The following is a 20,372-nucleotide window of genomic DNA, read 5'->3' on the forward strand; positions in this document are numbered from 1 at the left end:
CCTATTTTTATTAGTTTTCCTTAAAATTAATTGGCAATATGGGGGAATACCGCAATTACTTGTAAGCGCAAGCAAGGTTCTTCATTTTTCCGATGTGGGATTGATACTCTCAACAAACATTTCTTTAATATATTATATACTTAGGTTGACCAACTTTTTAGACTACAATTCAAATTATATGATGTTCCACCAATAAGAAATAAATACGTTAATCAACACTTAAGTATCAATTCAATCATTAACAACTATATCTGATATACAAAATATAATTTAAATATAGTCTCCAAGCATTACCTTTTATATTATATTTCGGCAATATCGACAAATCGTTTGTTAATCAACTTATTGTACGTTTGATGCACCACATGACAAGTACATTTCACCCCTCGATTCCCTTGAATGATTTATAAGTTTTTTATCTTTCTTATATTTAATGTAAAAGTATAGAACCAAAAAAATATTAAGTATGGAGGTTGAATTCAAGTATTAGAGAAAGAAAATGGCATAATTTTGGCACTAGTAATTAAACTATTGAAAACATCATCTTCAACTACATTATAATATTAAGTGCGTGGCACAATATTGCTATAAGCACTAAAATATGACTGCGTTCGTCACTCACATAGGGGAATAGTAGCCAAGTCTTGGGATAAAATTTTGGGTTAAGGTGTCGATTATGTCATTGATCCCAGCTCACCGTCATTGCCGGTGGCAACGAGAGAAAGACGGCCTGCTGGTCGTGAGGGTGAGGGTTACAAGGTCCGCGCTGATGCGAGTATAAAGATTCTTATCGGGGATTCGGAGTGAATTGATTCGGAGAGGATCCTTACCATGTATTTCAGCTCTACCTTACTTCATATTGATTTTATGATATAGAAGTGTTCTAATCAATCAGCCTTATCAAATTTTATCTCTTGATTCTCAAAAAATCATAAGTTGTGTCAAATATCAACAATGAAATGATTATAAATAAAAAAGCAACCCCACCATTTTCATTTGACTTTAATTTAAACGAGGCCACTCCCTTTTGTTTCTTCTGCTTTGCATTTATATAGGAAATTTGTTATAGGCTTACAGCTACTTAGCAAAAGGAACATTTAAGCAAGGATTTTGCTATGGTTTAGGCAAGAACAAGAAGAAGAAAACTCTAAAATTAAAGGTATTAACTTGTGTTTGATCCTTGTTGTATTATGTGGAACATACTTTGTCAATAATTGGTGAAATGTCTACGTGAGCCTTTTCAGCCTCAGAAAAGATATACTGTCGTGACAAACTCACTAGCCCGTCCCTTAAAAACTTAACGAAATTTGTAACTTGTAGGGTTTATAGACAAAGAGCAAGTGATATAGTATTTACTTTTGCCGATTCGTTCTCATTTAATTTATTCAAGTAAAGAATTATAAAAATTGAAAGACAAAAAAATTAACGCGCGGAAATCACTCTCCTGAATATTATATACCAAATGAAAAAGAAATGTTGAGATTCTCCATTAGCAATTGAGTTTAGAAGTTGTTTATGATATTTGCATAAAAAATTGATAGACAGAGAGAGAGAGAGAGAGAGAGAGAGAGAGAGATGGTTGGAGTTGGCCGGGTCAAAAAAGTTTAGAAAAAAAAGGAGAGAATCAGAACCGTTTATCGGAACACGACAATTGGAGTGATGTGGATCAAACAATCCCCCGACCACCAAGCATGGGACCCGTTTATTGGCTGGCACTCGCACCACCATAAGCCTCAAAAACCCGCACACCCCACGCCCCATCCCTCATGAACAGATGTGCAGTGGGCCCGTCCTTGTTGCGTCACTACAAAAAAAATTAATAGTTTTGGTCTTTTTTTTTATGAATGGAATTATTCTCTTCAAAATATTCAAAGAAAATAAAATTTTGTGATTTGATAGATGTAAAATCATTTTCATCTTAGTCGAATGGTATTATAATCTAGTTTAAATTACGTAAAATAAGATTTTATCAGATGCAAAGTAATAAACATATTCCTCTATTCAACTTTTATTCTCTTACACAAAAAAAAAAAAAAAAAAAAAATCAATTGGTGGCGAAGCCACATCAGTTCACTATTTTAAAAGTTAAGAAGACTCACAAAGGTACTGCAACTTCTCTCTAACTACCATCATGTAGTTCACTAGTCTTAGAAATCGAATCTTAAGCTAGCCCTGTAAAATACTTAGAATTCGCATCACACACTAAACTACACCGTGATTAACTTGACTACGTCTAGATTTGTCACGAAAATTGTGGCAATGGTTTATCCACATGCACTCAAGTCCAACAAGTCGAAAATACTCAAATATCCAATGAGAAAAAGCCATGGAAGTCAATTTCAAAGGGTATTTTCGACGTTGCACATGCATGCGACGTATATAAAATGGGCTACACTCGCCTCTTTCAAGTTTAGCTGCAAAAAACACCTAGGAGCGACACACCGATCACCATATCCCAATTCTGCCACCACCTTGCAAAAACCCTATCCTCCTTCTCCAGCGGACTTTCAATTAACCTCCAGCGGCCTTACCATCTCAATTTCCATGGAGGTTTTGGAGCGTTAAACTCCAACTTCTTGATTGATAGTACTCTCTACTATTGAACCCGTCTTACATAAAGCTTCAATATTACTATATCTCTTCGCCATAACGGTAGTTCGGGCGGCGGAGCTGGAAAAGATCGGTGGTGGTATGATGGGATTTTGTATATGTCCTTTGGAGACTCCGGCGAGGTTGCTTTGGAGCACCAGTTTTTTCCGCCACAAGATTATGATTTTCTAATTAATTCCACACCCCTTCAAACAAAGTACATAATAATATTCAGTCTTTAAGAAAGAATCCACGGAGGAGATTTCACGCGCCACCAGTTCCTGCCAGCGCTCGGAGTTCACCAGAGGAAGATCAAGAGATCAGTTGTTTAGCTGGAAAAGATGATGGAGCCGGGCCGTTTTTTCTTTGAACCTTCGCCGTCGTCGGCGGTTTGCCAGCAAGGTGGTGGTGGCAACATGTTGTTCCTTGGGAATCCTGATCACGTTTTTCGAGGTGATTACTTGATCAAATCTTGACTTTGTTGATTATGGTAGCTGATTATTGATTGATATTAGTATATTAATGATTTGGGATTATGGATGTTGATTGTTCATGATGAAGGCCCAAGATCGATGATGGGATTGATGGATCAGGAGAGCTCACGGAGGCGACCTTTTTTCAGCTCCTCCTCGTCGCAGGACGAACCGTTCGATGAGGAATACTACGACGAGCAGCTGCCGGAGAAGAAGCGCCGCCTCACTCCTGACCAGGTTTGTACGTCTCTTGTTTTTTTTTTAACAAGGTGATCATATCCTAAACTAACAGTAAAAAGTCGGAATGAAATGTAAAAAGTCCGGTGAAAAGTAGTATTAAGTATAACCGTGGCCAATGGCCAAAGAGGCCACACACAAGCACGGTTTGTCGTGGCTAAAACCTCTTGTGTCCCGAGAACAAGAATTAGGGTTTATTCTGTGGCTATCAGTGTGTTTTTCACTAGTATAGTCTAATCTACTTGAACATTATCTGAATTTCGAACTAGGGTATAAGGGGACACACATTGTTCGGGTCAACTGAACAAACATACATCTGCCTCTCTTTTTAATCTGTTAAGTTGCCTTAGAATTATATTCCTTAACCCTAATTAAGCTAAATATTTGGTCATGACATAGATTTTGGCTCAAATATGCAAAAACCAAGTGCAATAGTGTTCTAAGATTCATTGAGTGAACTCACTTAGTGGGATAAAACTTGGTTGTTGTTGTTGTTGTTGTTTTGAATGGATGGTAACCCTACTCACATACATACATACGTATATATGTATATATGCTGAAGCTGGCATATTCACCTTATCAGCATCGATTCATCAGATGGTTATCTGATCTATCTCAACTTTGTTCTCTTCTGTTTCATTTTGTTATATAGCATGCATTCAAATCATCAGATATGAATATGATCAAAGTAATAAAATCAATCTGATGGCTGTAAATTGATCATGTTACGAGAACATAGTGTTGATTCTTTTTCTCTGTGATTAATTAAAATGATTAGGTGCATATGCTGGAGAAGAGCTTTGAGACAGAGAACAAGCTGGAGCCAGAGCGAAAGACTCAGCTGGCCAAGAAGCTAGGACTGCAGCCGAGACAGGTGGCCGTGTGGTTCCAGAACCGCCGCGCTCGGTGGAAGACCAAGCAGCTCGAGCAGGATTACGACCTTCTCAAGTCTTCTTATGACACCCTTTTGTCTAATTACGACTCCATCCTCAAGGAGAATCAGAAGCTCAAATCCCAGGTAATTTTAAATCATCACTAGTATTGCATTACCTGGTTTTCCAAGTAATTTTTTCAATTCATATGAGAGAAAGATTAAAGTCATTTCAAATAATGAAAACTATTATTAGCACTTGAAAATACCATTTGCTATAATCCCTTATAGTTTTAAGGAAAGTGAACATAACAATTATTTTTAAATCATTAATAACATATTAAATAACTTGATTTGAAGTCGGACAAAAGCATGATATTGCCGCAAAATATTATTCATATATGATTTTGTCTGTATAAGTTTATTTTATGTTGTCAGTCTTAAATCCAAATAAAAGAGGAGAAGGAGTGAGGTAGGTAATCGACAGCCAACACTTTATTTTTTAAATCAAATCTCTAGGATATGAGTGTTGGATCAAACTCTTTTTCTTATGTAAGTGGTCATTTACCACAGTGATGAAATGACTTAGCCATTCCATGATAGCGTGGGTTCGAACCCTGTCTGTGGCTAATCTAACTCTAATCTAACAAAATCCATCATTTGACAAAAAAAAAAAAAAAAAAAAAAAAATTCTTATTTATAATTATGTATTGTATTTGCAAGTAGCTCTTTATTACAGTGGTGAAAAGGAGTTGAACCCTTGTATGAAGCCGTGAATTCAAATCCGTGACTAATTTAACATCTTTTCTAACAAATCTATCGTTTGAATAAAAAATAAAAAAATTGTACTTTAGTGAACACCTAGCTAAAACAAATGAAAATTTAATGTGGTCCCTACATATCAGATTCGTCACTATTTATATCTTTCCATCAAACATAGCATCTGTTTCAAACCCCACTGAATATAAAAAAGCCACTTTCAGAGTCACAGAACGAATATACTGTGGTATTTTTCCAAGTTATAAACTTATATATATAAAGATGCATGTTAAAATGGTTAGTGGACATTTCATCATCGTTCATTAGTAAGTACTTTTGTAAAAAAGACTTTTATGAGACGGATTTTACTGTTACAATATCTTTCGAGTTATTAGTAGCTTGGAACATCGCACTTGCGATGAACGCATTCTTCTTATAGTTTATCCTTTACACAATATTCGCGAAGTAGATCTCAAATCAAAGTTTGAATGTCCCTTAAACATTTGAAGTGCCGCATGCTTGTTTTGATCTAGTTATATAACTTAATTACTATATGATCTCATGCATTTTTTTTTAATGGTGAATATGATCTCGCGCATGAAAATTTGGAATTTAATAAATTATATCAAATGAATACAGGTGGTTTCCATAAACGAGAAGCTTGGAGGTAAAGAGCAGGCTAATAGCACAAAAGCAGCAGCATTTGCAGCTGATGATCACGATGACGAGAAGCGCGGCCCTCTTCTTCCAGCCGGTGATCAGATGACGGAGGTTGTTCCGATAACTAGTCTCCAGTATAGCTGCAGCGTCAAGGTGGAGGACCGCCTGAGCTCAGGGAGCGGAGGAAGTGCAGTGGTGGACGAGGCCGAAGGCCCTCAGCCTGTGGACAGCAGTGACTCCTACAATTTCCCAAACAACATCCACAATTACTACCCTCATGATCATGATACTCATCATCATCATCATCAATACACGCCGCCACATTATCATGTAGAACATCGTCGTCGCGGAGTCCTCTCAGAAGGAGATGACGGTAGCGATGACGGCCAGGGTTACTTCTCCGATGTCTTTGCAGCCGCAGCAGCGGAGCAGCAAGCAGCACAGGAGGAAGGTGTTTCTTTGAACTGGTGGGGGTGGTCCTAAATGGCTAAATCCCCTAAATTGAAGTGTACTACCTATCTGCTTAATTACTCTATTTCCCCTGAAAGTGTTCCCTAATAATAAAGTGTTTTCCTCAACGACGTTATATATTCGCGGCCAAAGATGTCCATACAAATCTCTTCTTTGATCCTACTAAGCTTACATAGATCACAGATAATTGTTGCTAATGATCCAAATCAAACGGATGAGACGAGCTGAGCAATTCTAAGTTATCATGATCTACCCCCGGTAGCTTGGCACCGTTATAAGGGCCGGTAGCTTGGCGAGGAAAGAGAAGGGATGCATTCCGACTACTTTGACGGCGATCAACCTCCAAAACGTATCAGCTAGTCTAGCCAATCCCATGTAGGATGAACCCAAACCCGAAATCAACTTACATGTACAAACCATCTGCTATAGAGAGAACAAAGGACACACTGCACTGGTCATCGACAACGATAACATCATATCCAATGGCTACAGACGAAACGAATCCGAACAACACAATACACACGTAGTAGTTGTACTCAGGACTGGTTTGGTATTGCTGTGCTTTGAAAAAAAAATTGTTTCTGCTGTACTGTGAGAATAAGCAATTGTGAAATAAAGCAATAGAGTGTTTGGTAAACTTTTTTGTGGAAGTGCTTTTGGAAAAAAAAAAATGCAGTATGATAATATTTGGTAAAATTTTATGTAAAACAGATATGACTGTGTGAAATGACCAAGAAAAGTATAATACTACATATGTCATTAATTTAATTTTCTTAACAAATAAAGGTGAATTACTAAATATACTTTATTTTTTAAAATAAAAATATTTATAAACTTTATCTTAAATATTTATAATTAAGAAATTAAAAAATAATAATTTCACTTGTGAGGATAAGATGGTCATTTCATCTCTTCTGTAGTCACTCATCATTCATAAATAAAGACATCACGAATTGAAATCGCATTCGGGTGCGCAACTGAATTCTTTGATTGAAACTACTCTTTCTTCTTGATTGATGATGCTCCTTCCATCTTTTCGTTTCAATTTTAGATTTGGTTTATGTTTTGGATTTTGATTTTAGATTGGTGCTGCTCATCGTTTATCTTATAGTTTAGGAATAGAGGTTGAAGTGTTGGATTTGTTATGGGAATTGGATTAGCAATTCTTAATTTAAGGACTTAGATGGATAATGCTTATCCTCTTTCAACCAACAAATTAAGAAATGGGGGAGATAGAAAGGTTTCGCAATATATAAGTAACCCAGCAAACCAGAGGAGCCCCACCATGGTTTCACAACAATATCTCTCTCTTCATTTTAACAACAATCGATAAACAGACGATCCCCTTCTTGAAATTTCTCAGTCCTCACCCACTTTCGTACCCTTCCCCTTTCTCTCACGTTTCATCCCCCGTATCGAAACGCACATCTCATTTGACTGGGAGATCACCTCGCAGCTTGGAACGTTTGCAACTGACTTACTCCCGTCCGGCGTTTCGGTCCTGCAAAACAATTTGAACATCGTTTTGTTGTTTCTAGATCGAAGAAAAGCGTTTTCTTTGTCTCACTACGTCTTCGATATTGTACCTTTGAATCAAAGGATCAGTGTTTGTTTGGTGCGATGGTCAGGGTTAGATCACCGTCATCATTCAGATTGAAGTTTGCAACCTGACATATTACCAAGTTCATTTATTTTTGTTACTGTTCATCCATGTTTTACCAAAATAAGCTGTTTTGTTGAAGCTGCTATTTCCAGCTTCTGGTTTTTAGCTTTTTTTCACCCATAACTTTGAAAAAAAAAAGCTGATTTAAAATGTTTACCAAACACAAAATGCTCCAATTTTTTTTCATACCCACTTTTGTTAAAAGTTAAGCCAAATCAGGGCTCAATCAAGCCTAAAGAATCGTCCGGCTAAACAAAGGTCCAACCGACCGATGCATAAAGTGCAATGGAGCTCACAGACCTAGCTTTCTTGGTCCCATGGAGCTTACATAAGTCAAAGACAACATTGCCAATGATCTAATCAAAAGCTGAGCAATTCTAAGTAACTATATAATTCCTCCCCCCACGAAAATTTGCAATCATGATAATTGACAAACAAATGCACGTCTGTTACCTGTTACTCGGCTACAAAGGGAAGGCCGGCAGCAGAGTGCAGCGTCCGCAGACTACCTGAATAGAAAATTGGTCGGCCAGCAAAGCACTGAAAAGTGAGAACCAATAACCTAAGTATATCAGATGAGAAAAGAATGCCAATGGCAAAACCCCCGAGTCCTCGCGATGTAAAAAAGTAAGACCGAGAGGTTCATCAGCCAGCACAAATACCTCAAGAACTACCACTTTGAGAGAGAGAGAGAGAGAGAGAGCTGTATAAAGAATGAAATATTGCCTAAAAACCTGAAAAGCTCAACATTTGCCCATTTTTTTCTTTTTTCTTTTTTTCTGTCTTTTTACACTAAGTTCCCACTATATCTATATATCGTCTCGCTCTCTTTGCCAGTTGATTCCTTTTTCCAAGCAACAATTCTGAGAGCAGCAGCAGAAATCATTGAAAATTGGATTCATCTGCACATATCAAATTTGTCCAGCTACTCGAATCCTCTAAGCAGATATTGTACAAACACTGCCTTCATACTCCGCATCCAAGTTAGCATGTAAGCTTTACCTTTTATGTACAGATCAACGCTTCAGAAGCAGCGGCAGTGACCACCTTCAATTTGTCAAACTAGTTGTTGGTTTGTTCTGGTCCAATGCCAACCAAAATGTGGTGTGACGGTCATTTTCAGTCACCCACAGCTTCTTCATGTCCACTGAGAACAGCCCTGTCCGGATTAATCTCCACAAACTCAGAATCACACTAATATCAACCATCTGTCTCCTTCCTTTTCTTGTTAGATTTCCTGCTTGACCTTGTTTTTTCTGCTGAATCCAAAACAGGAAGCGGCTTCAGGTCCAGTGCGCTGCTGGGCTCCAACTTGTCAGTCAGATCGGAACTAGGATGCATCTTCTCATACAGGATAGCAGCATCAAGAGAGTATATATGCAGAGCAAGTGCAGAGATTGTTGAAATTTTGGCAGCAGCTGAAAATGATGACCAATACCACCACTCATTCCTTAGATACTCAGTCCTTATCATGTCCTCCAGCACAATCATTGCCTGAACTATCTGAAAAACCAAGCATGTTATTCGCATCATGCCAAGAAATTGATGAACATATGTATGATATTCAAATGGGTTGTTTAAACAAAAAGTTGCTACAAAAAATAAACATCACATTATGCAACAATAACTTAAAGGTCGTTTGAGAGGATCTAGTCTTCTTGTGCTTTCTTTATTTCATGCCAAAGAATAGGATAATTAAAGTGTAGATCGCTATTTCTCCACTAGTCCACGGGTCAATTCTACTGAAAGTAATCAAAATCATGCTATAACAAGCTACTATCAAATTTCCACCAATCAGCCAAGTCTATGCTGAACTGCTAAATAGTTCTGTTGGGTAGAAATAGTTATTGGCCTCTGCCAGAAAACCTATTATTTGATAATTACCCTCATTGACAATTAGACGGCAACATAACCCTTGATGTATGTTACAACATTATATCAGAGGGCCTAAGAATGCTCCACCACATAACTGAATTAGTAACAGAACTAACAACCTCCAATAAGCAAAGCTAGTTAAGCAAGATGCACAAATGTATTCAATAGCATGAGAATGATTATGAAAGTACTGTTCAAATAAAGAACGAAGGGAATAAATACTAACTTCATATATTGTCACTGCTGATTTAACAAACGCGCGCCAGGCCCATCTCCTTTCCAATTGTGCCTTTGATGGTCTTAGAGCTTCCTCAGGGACTGCAGCATCGATATCAAGCAGACTGATCTTGAGTCTCTTGTAAATTTGACAAACCTTGCCAACCAAGGGCCTCAAAGAAGACTGGGGGACCACACAGAAACGACCAGCCCCCACAACAGAAGAATGGCTATTTAAATGTCTCTCCTCCCCTCGTTCCAGAGATCCCAAAGTTAGTTTGTTAGCATTTAGTAACATCATTCCATCACCTGTCCTGGATAGATTGTTACTGCTTACAATATCAACATTAGTCTTTCCTTGTGAAACTAGCTGTTCCGCAGGCCCCAGTCCATTACCAGGTACACCGACATCTTTCTGAGAGATTATCGCTAGCGTAGTATCACTCAGATAAGGAGATGCTAGGGCAAAAGATGGAACTCCATGTGAACCTATAAGACCTATTTCCTGTATCAAATCCTTGTTTGAATCATTGGTCAAAAACTTGGAGCAGATCTCTTCAAAGTCATATGGGCAACCTAAACTTCCATTTTGAAACTTAATCAACTTTGCACTAAGCTCCGAACATGCACTTTTGGAAGTTTCAACACTGTTCAGTTCACCTCTGCCCTCTTCCCGATTCGTCTCACACTTCATACTCCCCTTAACTTTAGAAGAATCACTTATTTCCTTTCCCTTCTCACAGGCTGCTGAAGTTGGAATGCACCTACCATTGTTATGCCCCTCAAGTTCAGCATCAGTGAAGAAGGTTCTGTGGCAAGAGAGGCAATGGTGTCTACTGGGCCAAATGGGTTCCAAGCATTCACACCGGTACCCCTTCTCGTCATTGGTTACTCTAGCTCTCTTTCCCCACTTTTTGGAGATGTCGGTGGTTTCCATCTCGGAGCATGGACCATACATCTTCTTCAGCAAAGTGGCTGCCCTAGTGCCAAGACGATCAGAAATTTCAGTTTTATCAGCATTTCTAGTCACTGAAATAGCAGTTAGGTGCTCATCCTGACCTCGGCTTCTAATTTTCTCAAACTTTTGGAACCTCGACCTTTTCCAGTGCAGAATTGAGTCCCTCAGCTCTCTTTCCTTAGGGTGCTTGTTCTTTAACCAACCTATAAGTTCTTCAATTTCTGTATCAGTTTGATAAGAAACCCAAGGTGCCCCAAAGGAAACGCTGTTGTTTGGACCACAACTCTGTGTAACAGAACTCCTCCATACAGGGTCTCTGCAATCTTTCATATTTATACCATGTTTAAATGACACACTTCGATCTACAATAATCCAAGCATGTCCGCCCGGAAGAACCGAAACCCAGTATAAGCCACCAAGGGAATCAGTTCCTAAAAACTCTCTCCGCACCAACACCTTTAAGAGGTCGAATTCTGTACTCGCAATTGAATCCTCCAAAACGGATAAATCATTTTTGACAGAGTTCAACTCAAGGTGGTAGGGCTGTGATTCATTCACTGAAGCAGGTGACATCTGCTCTCCCACATGATTACTCCTCACATCTGAAGGGTTGCCAAGTCCTTTCAGATCTATAGGCCGAGAAACATCCATTTCCGCATTGTCTTGTGGATGATCAACGCAACCGATTTCTTTACTGGACCCATTGACTTCATGTGGCAAACAATTTGATGAAGGAAACTCAATTTGTCTAGAGGATATTTCACTTTTATCGGTAGTCATATGTGAAGAAAACTTCCCAGGTGCAGAGATGTCATCTGAAGCAGAATGGACATCTTTTTCCCTAACTTCAGTGTCTACAGTATGTTGGCTATTATATTCTGCATTACTGACAGATGGGTGTTTATCAAACCCTTGAGCACCCTCTAGTGCCGAATCATCAGAGACTGCATTGAAGGAGTTAGACCTGCCACTCAAAACATGTGGTTGATGAAGACATCTTTCATTGGTTTCAACTGAAGCCGAAATCCCTTCCTTGATACCGTCACCAGCATCGACCTTTGCAGCTCTTGAAACCAAAATTTCTTGTCTAGACCTGAGGACCTTCCATTCTACAGATAAAGAACGCAATTTCTGCTGCAAGTCGGTTGATGTCTCAGAACAATATTCAAGGTGTTGACGAATAACTGCTGAACTAAGCAACTCATCACATAAGAACTTCAGCAGGAATGTTCTCTGCAAGCACAGTAAAAGGGATAACTGTAAGTTTATAAACAATGATTAAAATAACAATAATGCACCATCATACTCAAATCTTTAAAGGTCCAGTGGTGCACTTTCTAGCCATACAATAAGTGATAACAATAGGGTGATTTTTTGAATGGACCATGCCAAAAAAAAAATGACTGGACCAGTAAGACAATGCAATCACTTGTGGTCAGCCATATTACTAGTGTGACTAGAAAAATTATACACAAAGGCATCGATGTGCAAACCTCATCAACGTTGATATCCCAATACTCGCTCTCTTCCATTTTCACTGCTAAATGTGCAAGTGTCTCCAAGAAAACACGGGTAGCTTCTCCCTGGTAATTTTTACGACGTCTTCTAATGACCTGACGATGTTTTGATGCATCTTGAACTATTTTTTTAGAAACAACACAAGAGGGGCAATACCAGTTTCCGTCCGGGATCCTTGCAAGAGGAGGATTCAAACAGTAAGTATGATACTCAGCATCACAAGTATCACACAACAGTACACTGTCATCATCTTTATCAACGCCGCATACTTTGCAAACTCCCTCATCCCAAGGGGCTTTGGGAATCCCATTTGAGAAAGTAAGTAAATCATCAATTTCCTTTTTCCTTTCAGAACTGAGGCCTTCTAACTTTGAATACTCTGCAAGCTTATGAACAAGTGGGACAACCTGCATTGAAAGAACAACTGAATATGGTACGGTACTTGATTAAATGCTTGTAATTAGAGTAGTGAATGGCCAGTGGATGCATGTGCCTATGTCTGTGTCAAGGTGTGGGTAGGGATAAGGGACAGAAATGTACAAACCTCCTCCTCGTATAATGTTTCAAAATTTTGGGCTAACTTCTCAGTTAACTCAACCAAATCAGGCTTATCCCCATAAGCAATACGTAGATTACTCCATAACTGCAAAGTAAAAGTAACGATTAGAACTAATGGACTATAACAGATTAAATTAAACAGAAGTTTACAGCTTTGAAGTTTCAGTAATGTTTCTAAGAGGGTCACCGGAGATGCTGAAGTGTGCAGTAAAAATTTTCAAGAAATCCAATTGTCAAAGAAAACAGACCTCCCTGACATCCTCTAGAAAGGCTTCATGTGATCCCCCATAGGATCCAGCTGCCAATCTCAAATCAATCGTCCTGAAGTCCAAAGGTCGAGACACCATGGCCGGCGATCCTAGAAGACCCTCATCATCGTTATCACTTGAATTCATTAGCTTTCTCCCGAGCAAATTGCAGAAAACCTTTTTGTCATCTGCAGCAGCAGCACGACGCAATACAATGCGGCATTGTTTCATGATAACATCATAAATTGAGACATTTATTTTCCGTTTTCTTCCCTTCTCAGCCTTTTGTGGCAATGCTTTACCCGATACATCTGCTAGCAGTGACAGAACAGCTTTCTGTGCTCAACCAACAAGAAAGAATGTTCAATTTAGAATCATGTTTACTATTACCGGTTCAACAAATAAACATAACTTGGACACATAGACAGTCTTACAGTACCATAATCCTTAGTTTAGTAAGGAGCAAGGTAAGGAACATTCACAATTTCATGTATACCCCAAGAAAATATATTTTAAGATGGTTTAAAGATTCCTTCCACCTAATCAAACAAACAAATTACATTTTACAGCCAATATGCAAAAGAAAATGCATTTTAGAAATTTTTTATAAGAAATATGTCATAGTTTCATATGGTAATTCAAAGTAAAGTATGAGCAAAGTTACTGCTCCTAGAACTCTAAGTAAATTACTGCCTCAGAATATTGTTGTTGAAAGGCGTATTATAATACAGGAAACATGTCCACAACATGTATTCCCAATAAAAGTCAGCCAATGCGAACATGGCATTCACAATGAATCTTCGTATTCTATCAAGTACTCAACCAGGAGAAAAAGTAGTTAAGCAATAATTATGTACTGAGAAACCACCTTTGTAGGTCCTGATGCATTGCCCTTGTAAACTTCTTTACTGATTGAATGTTCCAGTATTTTCCTCGCCCATTCAGGTGGATCCTTTTCCAAAGCCTCATAAACACATTTTCTGATTCTTGTTCCGACATTTGTCGGTAGCTTTCTAACAGGTTCCAACACCTGCGCCCATAGTGGCTTATTACCATCATTCCCCAAATTCTTCTCGACAGCAGCTGGTCCATCAGACACCTCCTCTTCTATGGTAAATACATCATGCTCTCTGTTAAGTGAAGCAAAAATTTGCTTTGTAGCCTCTGCAAGCAACTGAAAAGTAAAGAAACAGATTAACATGCGTTCTTGTCGCCTGTCATTGCACCAGATCTACACTTGGAGAGTGGGGCACATAAAAACACAAATGAAAAAAAGAAAAAGATACATAATGCTACAGTACCACCAATTGAAGAGGTGAAATGAATCAAACTTCCTCAGTGGAACCCATAAGAGACATGTAAAACTAACATCCTAACAAGTGCAGATACTGTTTCTAAACAATAGAGCATAGTACTGCCAAAGAATTTGCAATATGCCACAGGTTTCCCAATTTAACTATTTAATTAACTAAGCCTTATGTGCAACCTAACATGTTCAAATGTTATCAGTCATATGCCAACTGTCAGAGTGAACAACTATAGCCTTAAGGGAAGACCAGATACATTTAAAAAGCTAATCTAGATGGTATGTTGGTTCTTAAGAGGACACCTTGTTTAATCCCATGTAGGGGTCAAATACCAAAATAATTATGCATACTGTTTGAGTAAGTATGGAATGATTATTGTTTTCGGGGACATAATAGCTTTCTCTTCTTTACAGGATAGAGTGAAAGTTCGAGCTTCTTTGTGGACTGCAGTAGCTACTGATGTTAAAGAAATTTCTTTTTTCTTCTTCATTCTGAATGGGGAGCTGCAGTTGACTAAGTTAAAGAGGTATGTATTTCGGGAGATAAAAGTAGCTGAACTGTGTAAACGAGATGACATAACATAGCTTTGTTTAGATGGGGGTTCATTTACAACAATACGTAAGTAAACAGCACTAAATGTTGGAATACTAAAAGACCATGAAGGGATAAGAGCTGATCTTACAAGTGCATCTGCTTCCATCCCAGCTACTCCAGATAAGGACCCACAGAGCACCCCACCGTCACCTTGTAAGCAGCGAAACACTTTACTGCTTTCACGAGCGGTAATCTCAGGCGAGTCAAGGTTACCATCCATGGCTAATACAGACAAGATGTATCTCCGTGCTAACTCTGGCCAAGTCAGTTCATTAATTGGGAGTATATTAACCTTCGTTCTTTTCACAGGAATTGAAATATCAACATCTTTCTTCCTTCCCCGTTTTGACTTCAGATCTCCAGAATCAAAATTCGGATCCACCAGGGCAGCAACCTTAAACTGCAACTCACCTATGAGCACTCTTAGTAGTGATGCATGAGCCTTCGTCAAAGCTATGCCAGAACATCTGCTATAAGTTACAGATGCAAGTTTATCTTGAGCTGCCTCCTTCATTGCTCCAGTTTCCATATGTATGAATGCATGTGGATTATTCCTAGAAACTGCCAAGCCAGACTCCATGGTCAACGATAATTGACCACTTGAATAATCAATTCTATCTGAATTTAAAGCTTGAGTGCCCTGGTTTTCCCTATCAAACTTCTCTGAAAGATCTGACCTGCCGAACCAAGGGTCAATAAGTTCCTCCTCAAGTTCTTCCAACGAAAAAGCCTCCTTTAGACCCAAAATTTCATCAAAGTGCGATAATAATTCCCAAACCTGGGTAGATAAAGAAAAAAAGGCCAATAAGCTTCATGCTTGTCAATCATGTGGCAACACAAACTCAAAACTAACACAATTCTAATAAATGAAAAACTGCAAGAACCATCTCATACCTGATAAACATCACCAACAAGGGCAGGAGGAATCCTCAAGCACAATGGCTTCCCATGAGGAGGTGGATGATCAATCTTGAGGTGATCCTTGACCAACTTCACTTTTTTGGACCTCCTAAACAAACCATCCAACACTTCTTCTTTACCATGTAATCCAGCTCCCATTTTAACCACTAGAAGCCCATTTCCGACAGTTAGCTGTGTAGAATTAGAACTTCTACCGTTAAGAAATTGATATTGAGAACAGGATTGGGCAGCAGGAAGCTGCTCCAAAAGTTCTTGCACAAAATCCACATCTAATCCAAATCTGTCCTGGTCTAGCCAATTCGCTAGTACGTCATAAGAAAAGCCACGATCATCATCGGCCTGAAGTTCAAAAGAGATGCTGACGGAACCTGGTGAACTACAAAACTTGTCCAGTGGAGATTGGTTCACGTTGCCACTGTCATTTGTTATAACCTCATTTTGGGAGCCTTGAGCATTTTCAACATGCTTACAGAAAACCTTAAGAATGCCCTTCTGTTTAAATATTTCAGAACAAGCATTAACAATTTTTTTTGAAATCATTCCCCAAGCTGCAGATGAAGAATGGTCTTCTACTGAAATCTCACCAATGTCATCCATCACACCCAAATCAGCAGATGAAAGAGTTCCAGATTTTTCATAAACGGAATTATCTTCAAACTGCGGTTCAGCTGATTTCTGGACATCACTGACTTCAACCGAACAACTCCTCAGGCAAGACAAAATATCATTTTCCATAGGCGGAGAAGGATCTGACAGTATCATCTGGATACTTCCATCATTATCAGAAGTCAAGTCATGACTTTCTTGATTAATTTGACTGTAAAAGTTGCCAAGTTGTGGCCTACAGAGGATAGTTGAACCCTTGGGAACTGGCAAGGCAGAACACGAACATCTTCTGACCTTAAAAACAGGTCCAGAATCACCACCATTCAAAACTTCACACACAAATAAAGAACCAGTAACCTTATCATGCCAACATGACCTATAACCTACAGGATAGATCTGATTTGAATCATGATAAGAAGGCCTTGTATCAACTTCTCCCAAAGAAAGAACAAAGAAATCTTCAAACTGCACAGGAAATCCCTCCTGGAAAATAAAAAATGCACAAATCAGAAAAGTAAAACAAGCTGAAATAACATCCATTTTATGTTGATCAAGGAGAATTGTTATTAGTTTTACATTACAACAAACAGAGAATATAAACTTACAGTACTTTGCCGAGACCCAAGGCAACCATGTTCTTCTGTCCCTGCTTCAGTAAGTTTTACATTATTTCCAAAACCACGGGCAAAAGCTTCCATACTTATACCATTGGAAGAGAGCTCCTTGCAATAGCCACTGAACAAACTTTCCTTATTTTCAGCTACTCCGTTGGAATATAAGAGTCTTGACTTTCTTTTTCTAGGTAGATAAGTCTTCTCAGTATTAGAAAGAGAACCCTCCCATCTTATTTCAGATCCCATGGAATTGTAGTTAGGCGTCAAGCCAAGAAAATATGCAACTTCAGATACTGAGCCAAATGTCTTCCCATTTGGTGCACAGTATACTAAATATGGTTCACCACTGGCTGTTGACTGTTTAAATTCTACACGCCAACCATCCTCCAGTACACCATGCCTTTCAGAAACGTAATCTCTAAGAGCCTGTAGAACTATCTCATCTGGACTCCGGGATGGTATTCTAATAGCCGTATTATTGTTATTACTATGCTTCCCGAGCGGAAACCTCGAACTTAATTCCTCAAAGCTTCCACCCATAGTCTGTGTGTGGTGCAATATATCTTCCCAACCCACTTTAGTCGCATGTGTAATCCCAGCACCTTTTTCCAAGCCATATCCGTTTCCAGAGTACAAGAAGTTTGAATATGTCACTGGGGCACCAAATGGATTGCCACCAAAAGAATTACCACCGGGAGTGTGCTTTCTATAATCAAAATAAGTTTAAGCAGTAACTACTTATGGACAATGTGCATTTAATGAAATTTATCAAAATAGTAACCAATGAGTAATAGATAAAAGAGGCAACAATGACGAGCTAAGAAAACAGTCCATAATATAAGACAACTCTACCAGTTAGTTTTACAATATCAAACCGTAAAACCCATACCAGCTACAAAAATGTTAGAAACGCTTATGAATCATGCAAGCAGTAAGGCACAAGTTAATGATAATTAAGCTCCCCGGTTTTGTTGCTTTAGAGGTAGCAGCTTAAAGCCCGAGAGAAAACAACAAAAGGCGTACATTTAAAGGAAGTAGTCAAAATAGGCAAGAATGATGAGTTTAGAAAATGTAAGAAAACGGTCCATAATATAGGATAATCTACAATTTTAGTTTTAGAAATAAAGCAGTGGAAAATCCAACCACGGCATAAATGTTAGAAGCGCTTAAGGAAAATGCAAGTGATAAGACACTAGTTATGCTCTATCAGTTTTGATTTGATTTATGGGTGGCAGCTTAAAGCTGGAACACAACGAAAGGTATAATACCAAAGTTATTATGCAGGTACTACCTGGGTGTAGAGGCAAACTCTTACGACGGTTCCGTATACCCATATTACTCGCTACTCATTTAAAAAATACACACACACACACATACACATTGAAAATCATTTTGGAAAATTGAAGTTTCTTAGTAGGGATACCACATGTCCAAAGAGAAGTTATAAAGCTTCCTTTTTCTAGTTTATGTACATGGTTTATACGAGACATTAGCATGTAGTTTACGTTCCCAATCCACAATCCAATTTAAAGCAGTCTGAAACAATATGCTCATTATGGGTCTGTCCTATTTTAAGAGTGTAATTTTAAAAATAAATTTCTTCCTAATTAACACAAAAAATGTAGTTAAGCTAAAATGCCAAAACTGCAATTTCTTAAGTGCACACGAAGTTTGTAGCATAGTGTTTCATCTGACACGTGCACACAGAGAGCGAGAAAGGCACGCAAATGTCAAGCCCTTCAATCTCATACAAGGAAAATCGGACAGACTAATTCCTACGGAAATTCCCCTACGTCTACTTCAACGCCTTAGGACGAACGGGCAGTCCACATGGCATGGTGCAGATTGAAGATTGGGGAATGCAGAGCATAATTCGTTTTTGGGTATTCCAAAGGTGGTGAGTTGGAATGATTATCTCGGTTATGAGCCAATGGGTAACCAATGCTGGATAAAGGGTGACCCCAAGCCAACAGGGCTCCCCAGATGCTTTGAAAAATGTAAAACAAATACTCGAATGAGGAGTAACCTTTCGGGTGCAAAACACGGGCACCCGAATGCAGAGCGCGAAGTGGAACATTCCAAATCAGTCACTAAATAATGGCATTATCATGGCCTTAAATGTTGCATGCATGCATTGATCGCAATTAAGTGCTGCGACAGGAACTAGCCTATTGGCATGTAATTTATGATGGGAAATGTAGTAAACCGCACACAAACAGAGCACGGCATTGTTGGTAAGTCCATAAACACCTTAACGATCGTTCTTTTTAAGATTTGTTTGCATAAACGAGCTCGAAAAATCGAAAGCAGGACTAGAAAAAGCAAAACTAAGTTTAGTAGCTGAATATCTTAGCAAATGCGGGAAACCACCTACCTCAATTCGCGCATTTCCGCGATGTCGTCGACGTCGCTCGGCGGCGAGGCGTTGATGTCGAGAATCTGCTTGGCCTTAACTCCAAGCGGCCACCGCTTGCTCCTAACCCCACCGCTCAAACAGTCCCCGCAGACCCACTCCACCAAATTCACCGCCTGCCGGCCGCGCATTCCGGCGCATGTGAGGTGAAACCCGCGCTCGCAGCCGTCGCAGACCACCACGTGCCCGCGAACCTCGGGCTTGCCGCAGGCGGCGCATGCGGATCCTCGAGCTGAGCCGGGAACTCCGGCCGGGCCGCCGGGAGGCGGCGAAGGGTGGTCGTGGTAAGACCGGACAACGTCGAAGGAATCGGGTAGGGTTTCGGAAGGAGAAGGGATCTCATTGAGATCGATGCAGAGTACGGAGCGAGTTGGCTCGGCGTTGGCGGCGGCGGCTGCCGCTGCTCTGAGTTCGTCGGCAGCTGAATCCGTCAGTTCCATTTATCCGAGTCGGGGTTTGGAGCTCGAGGTCGGTGCTCGTACCATTTGATCGGACGGCTGAGATTTGACACGAACAAAAAGGAGAGGTTTTGGTTTTTGGGTTCGAGGGAACACAGAAGAAAAAGAAGACAGAAACGAAGAGACCGAAAGAGGACCGCACCGTATCGCCCTGACCCTCCCTCTTTCTCTCTCTAGACTCTCTCTCTCTCTCTAACCTTTTTTTTTCTGTTGGTTTAATTTTTTGAACTGCGATGTGAGAAGTAAGGGTAAAGTGGGGCGGACTCACGGGGGATTTATATGTGTACTCGCTGACGTAGAACGACAGTTACCCACGTGGACCAATCAGGAGAGGCGCAGACTGGCCTTCACCTTCCCCGAGAG

At 39.5% G+C, this 20,372-nt stretch overlaps 2 protein-coding genes across 3 annotated transcripts; one reads left to right on the forward strand and one right to left on the reverse strand.

Annotated features, from left to right (window-relative positions):
• Window positions 1-2,406: 2,406 nt before the first annotated feature.
• Window positions 2,407-6,217, forward strand: LOC137740035 (homeobox-leucine zipper protein HAT5). Its single transcript, XM_068479823.2, has 4 exons — window positions 2,407-3,042; window positions 3,151-3,299; window positions 4,078-4,317; window positions 5,569-6,217. The coding sequence occupies exons 1-4, from the start codon at window positions 2,931-2,933 to the stop codon at window positions 6,070-6,072; spliced, it is 1,005 nt and encodes a 334-aa protein (XP_068335924.2). The 5' UTR covers window positions 2,407-2,930; the 3' UTR covers window positions 6,073-6,217.
• A 2,210-nt stretch (window positions 6,218-8,427) lies between these two features.
• LOC137739474 (methyl-CpG-binding domain-containing protein 9) lies at window positions 8,428-20,372 on the reverse strand. Of its 2 annotated transcripts, none has more exons than XM_068479048.2 (10): window positions 19,513-20,372; window positions 17,130-17,844; window positions 15,892-17,007; window positions 15,086-15,775; window positions 13,965-14,270; window positions 13,097-13,432; window positions 12,835-12,933; window positions 12,266-12,697; window positions 9,825-12,005; window positions 8,428-9,226 (listed from the first exon to the last, which is right to left on the reverse strand). In XM_068479048.2, exons 1-10 carry the CDS (start codon window positions 19,989-19,991, stop codon window positions 8,924-8,926), a joined length of 6,657 nt encoding a protein of 2,218 aa, XP_068335149.2. In that variant the 5' UTR covers window positions 19,992-20,372; the 3' UTR covers window positions 8,428-8,923. The 2 variants fall into 2 exon arrangements, with proteins under 2 accessions (XP_068335149.2, XP_088556122.1); XM_088699996.1 differs by having other exon boundaries at window positions 17,130-17,791; window positions 19,513-19,646.

Source organism: Pyrus communis, chromosome 9 (genome assembly GCF_041283825.1).
Source record: "Pyrus communis isolate YQ-2024b chromosome 9, ASM4128382v1, whole genome shotgun sequence".
NCBI lineage: Eukaryota > Viridiplantae > Streptophyta > Magnoliopsida > Rosales > Rosaceae > Pyrus > Pyrus communis.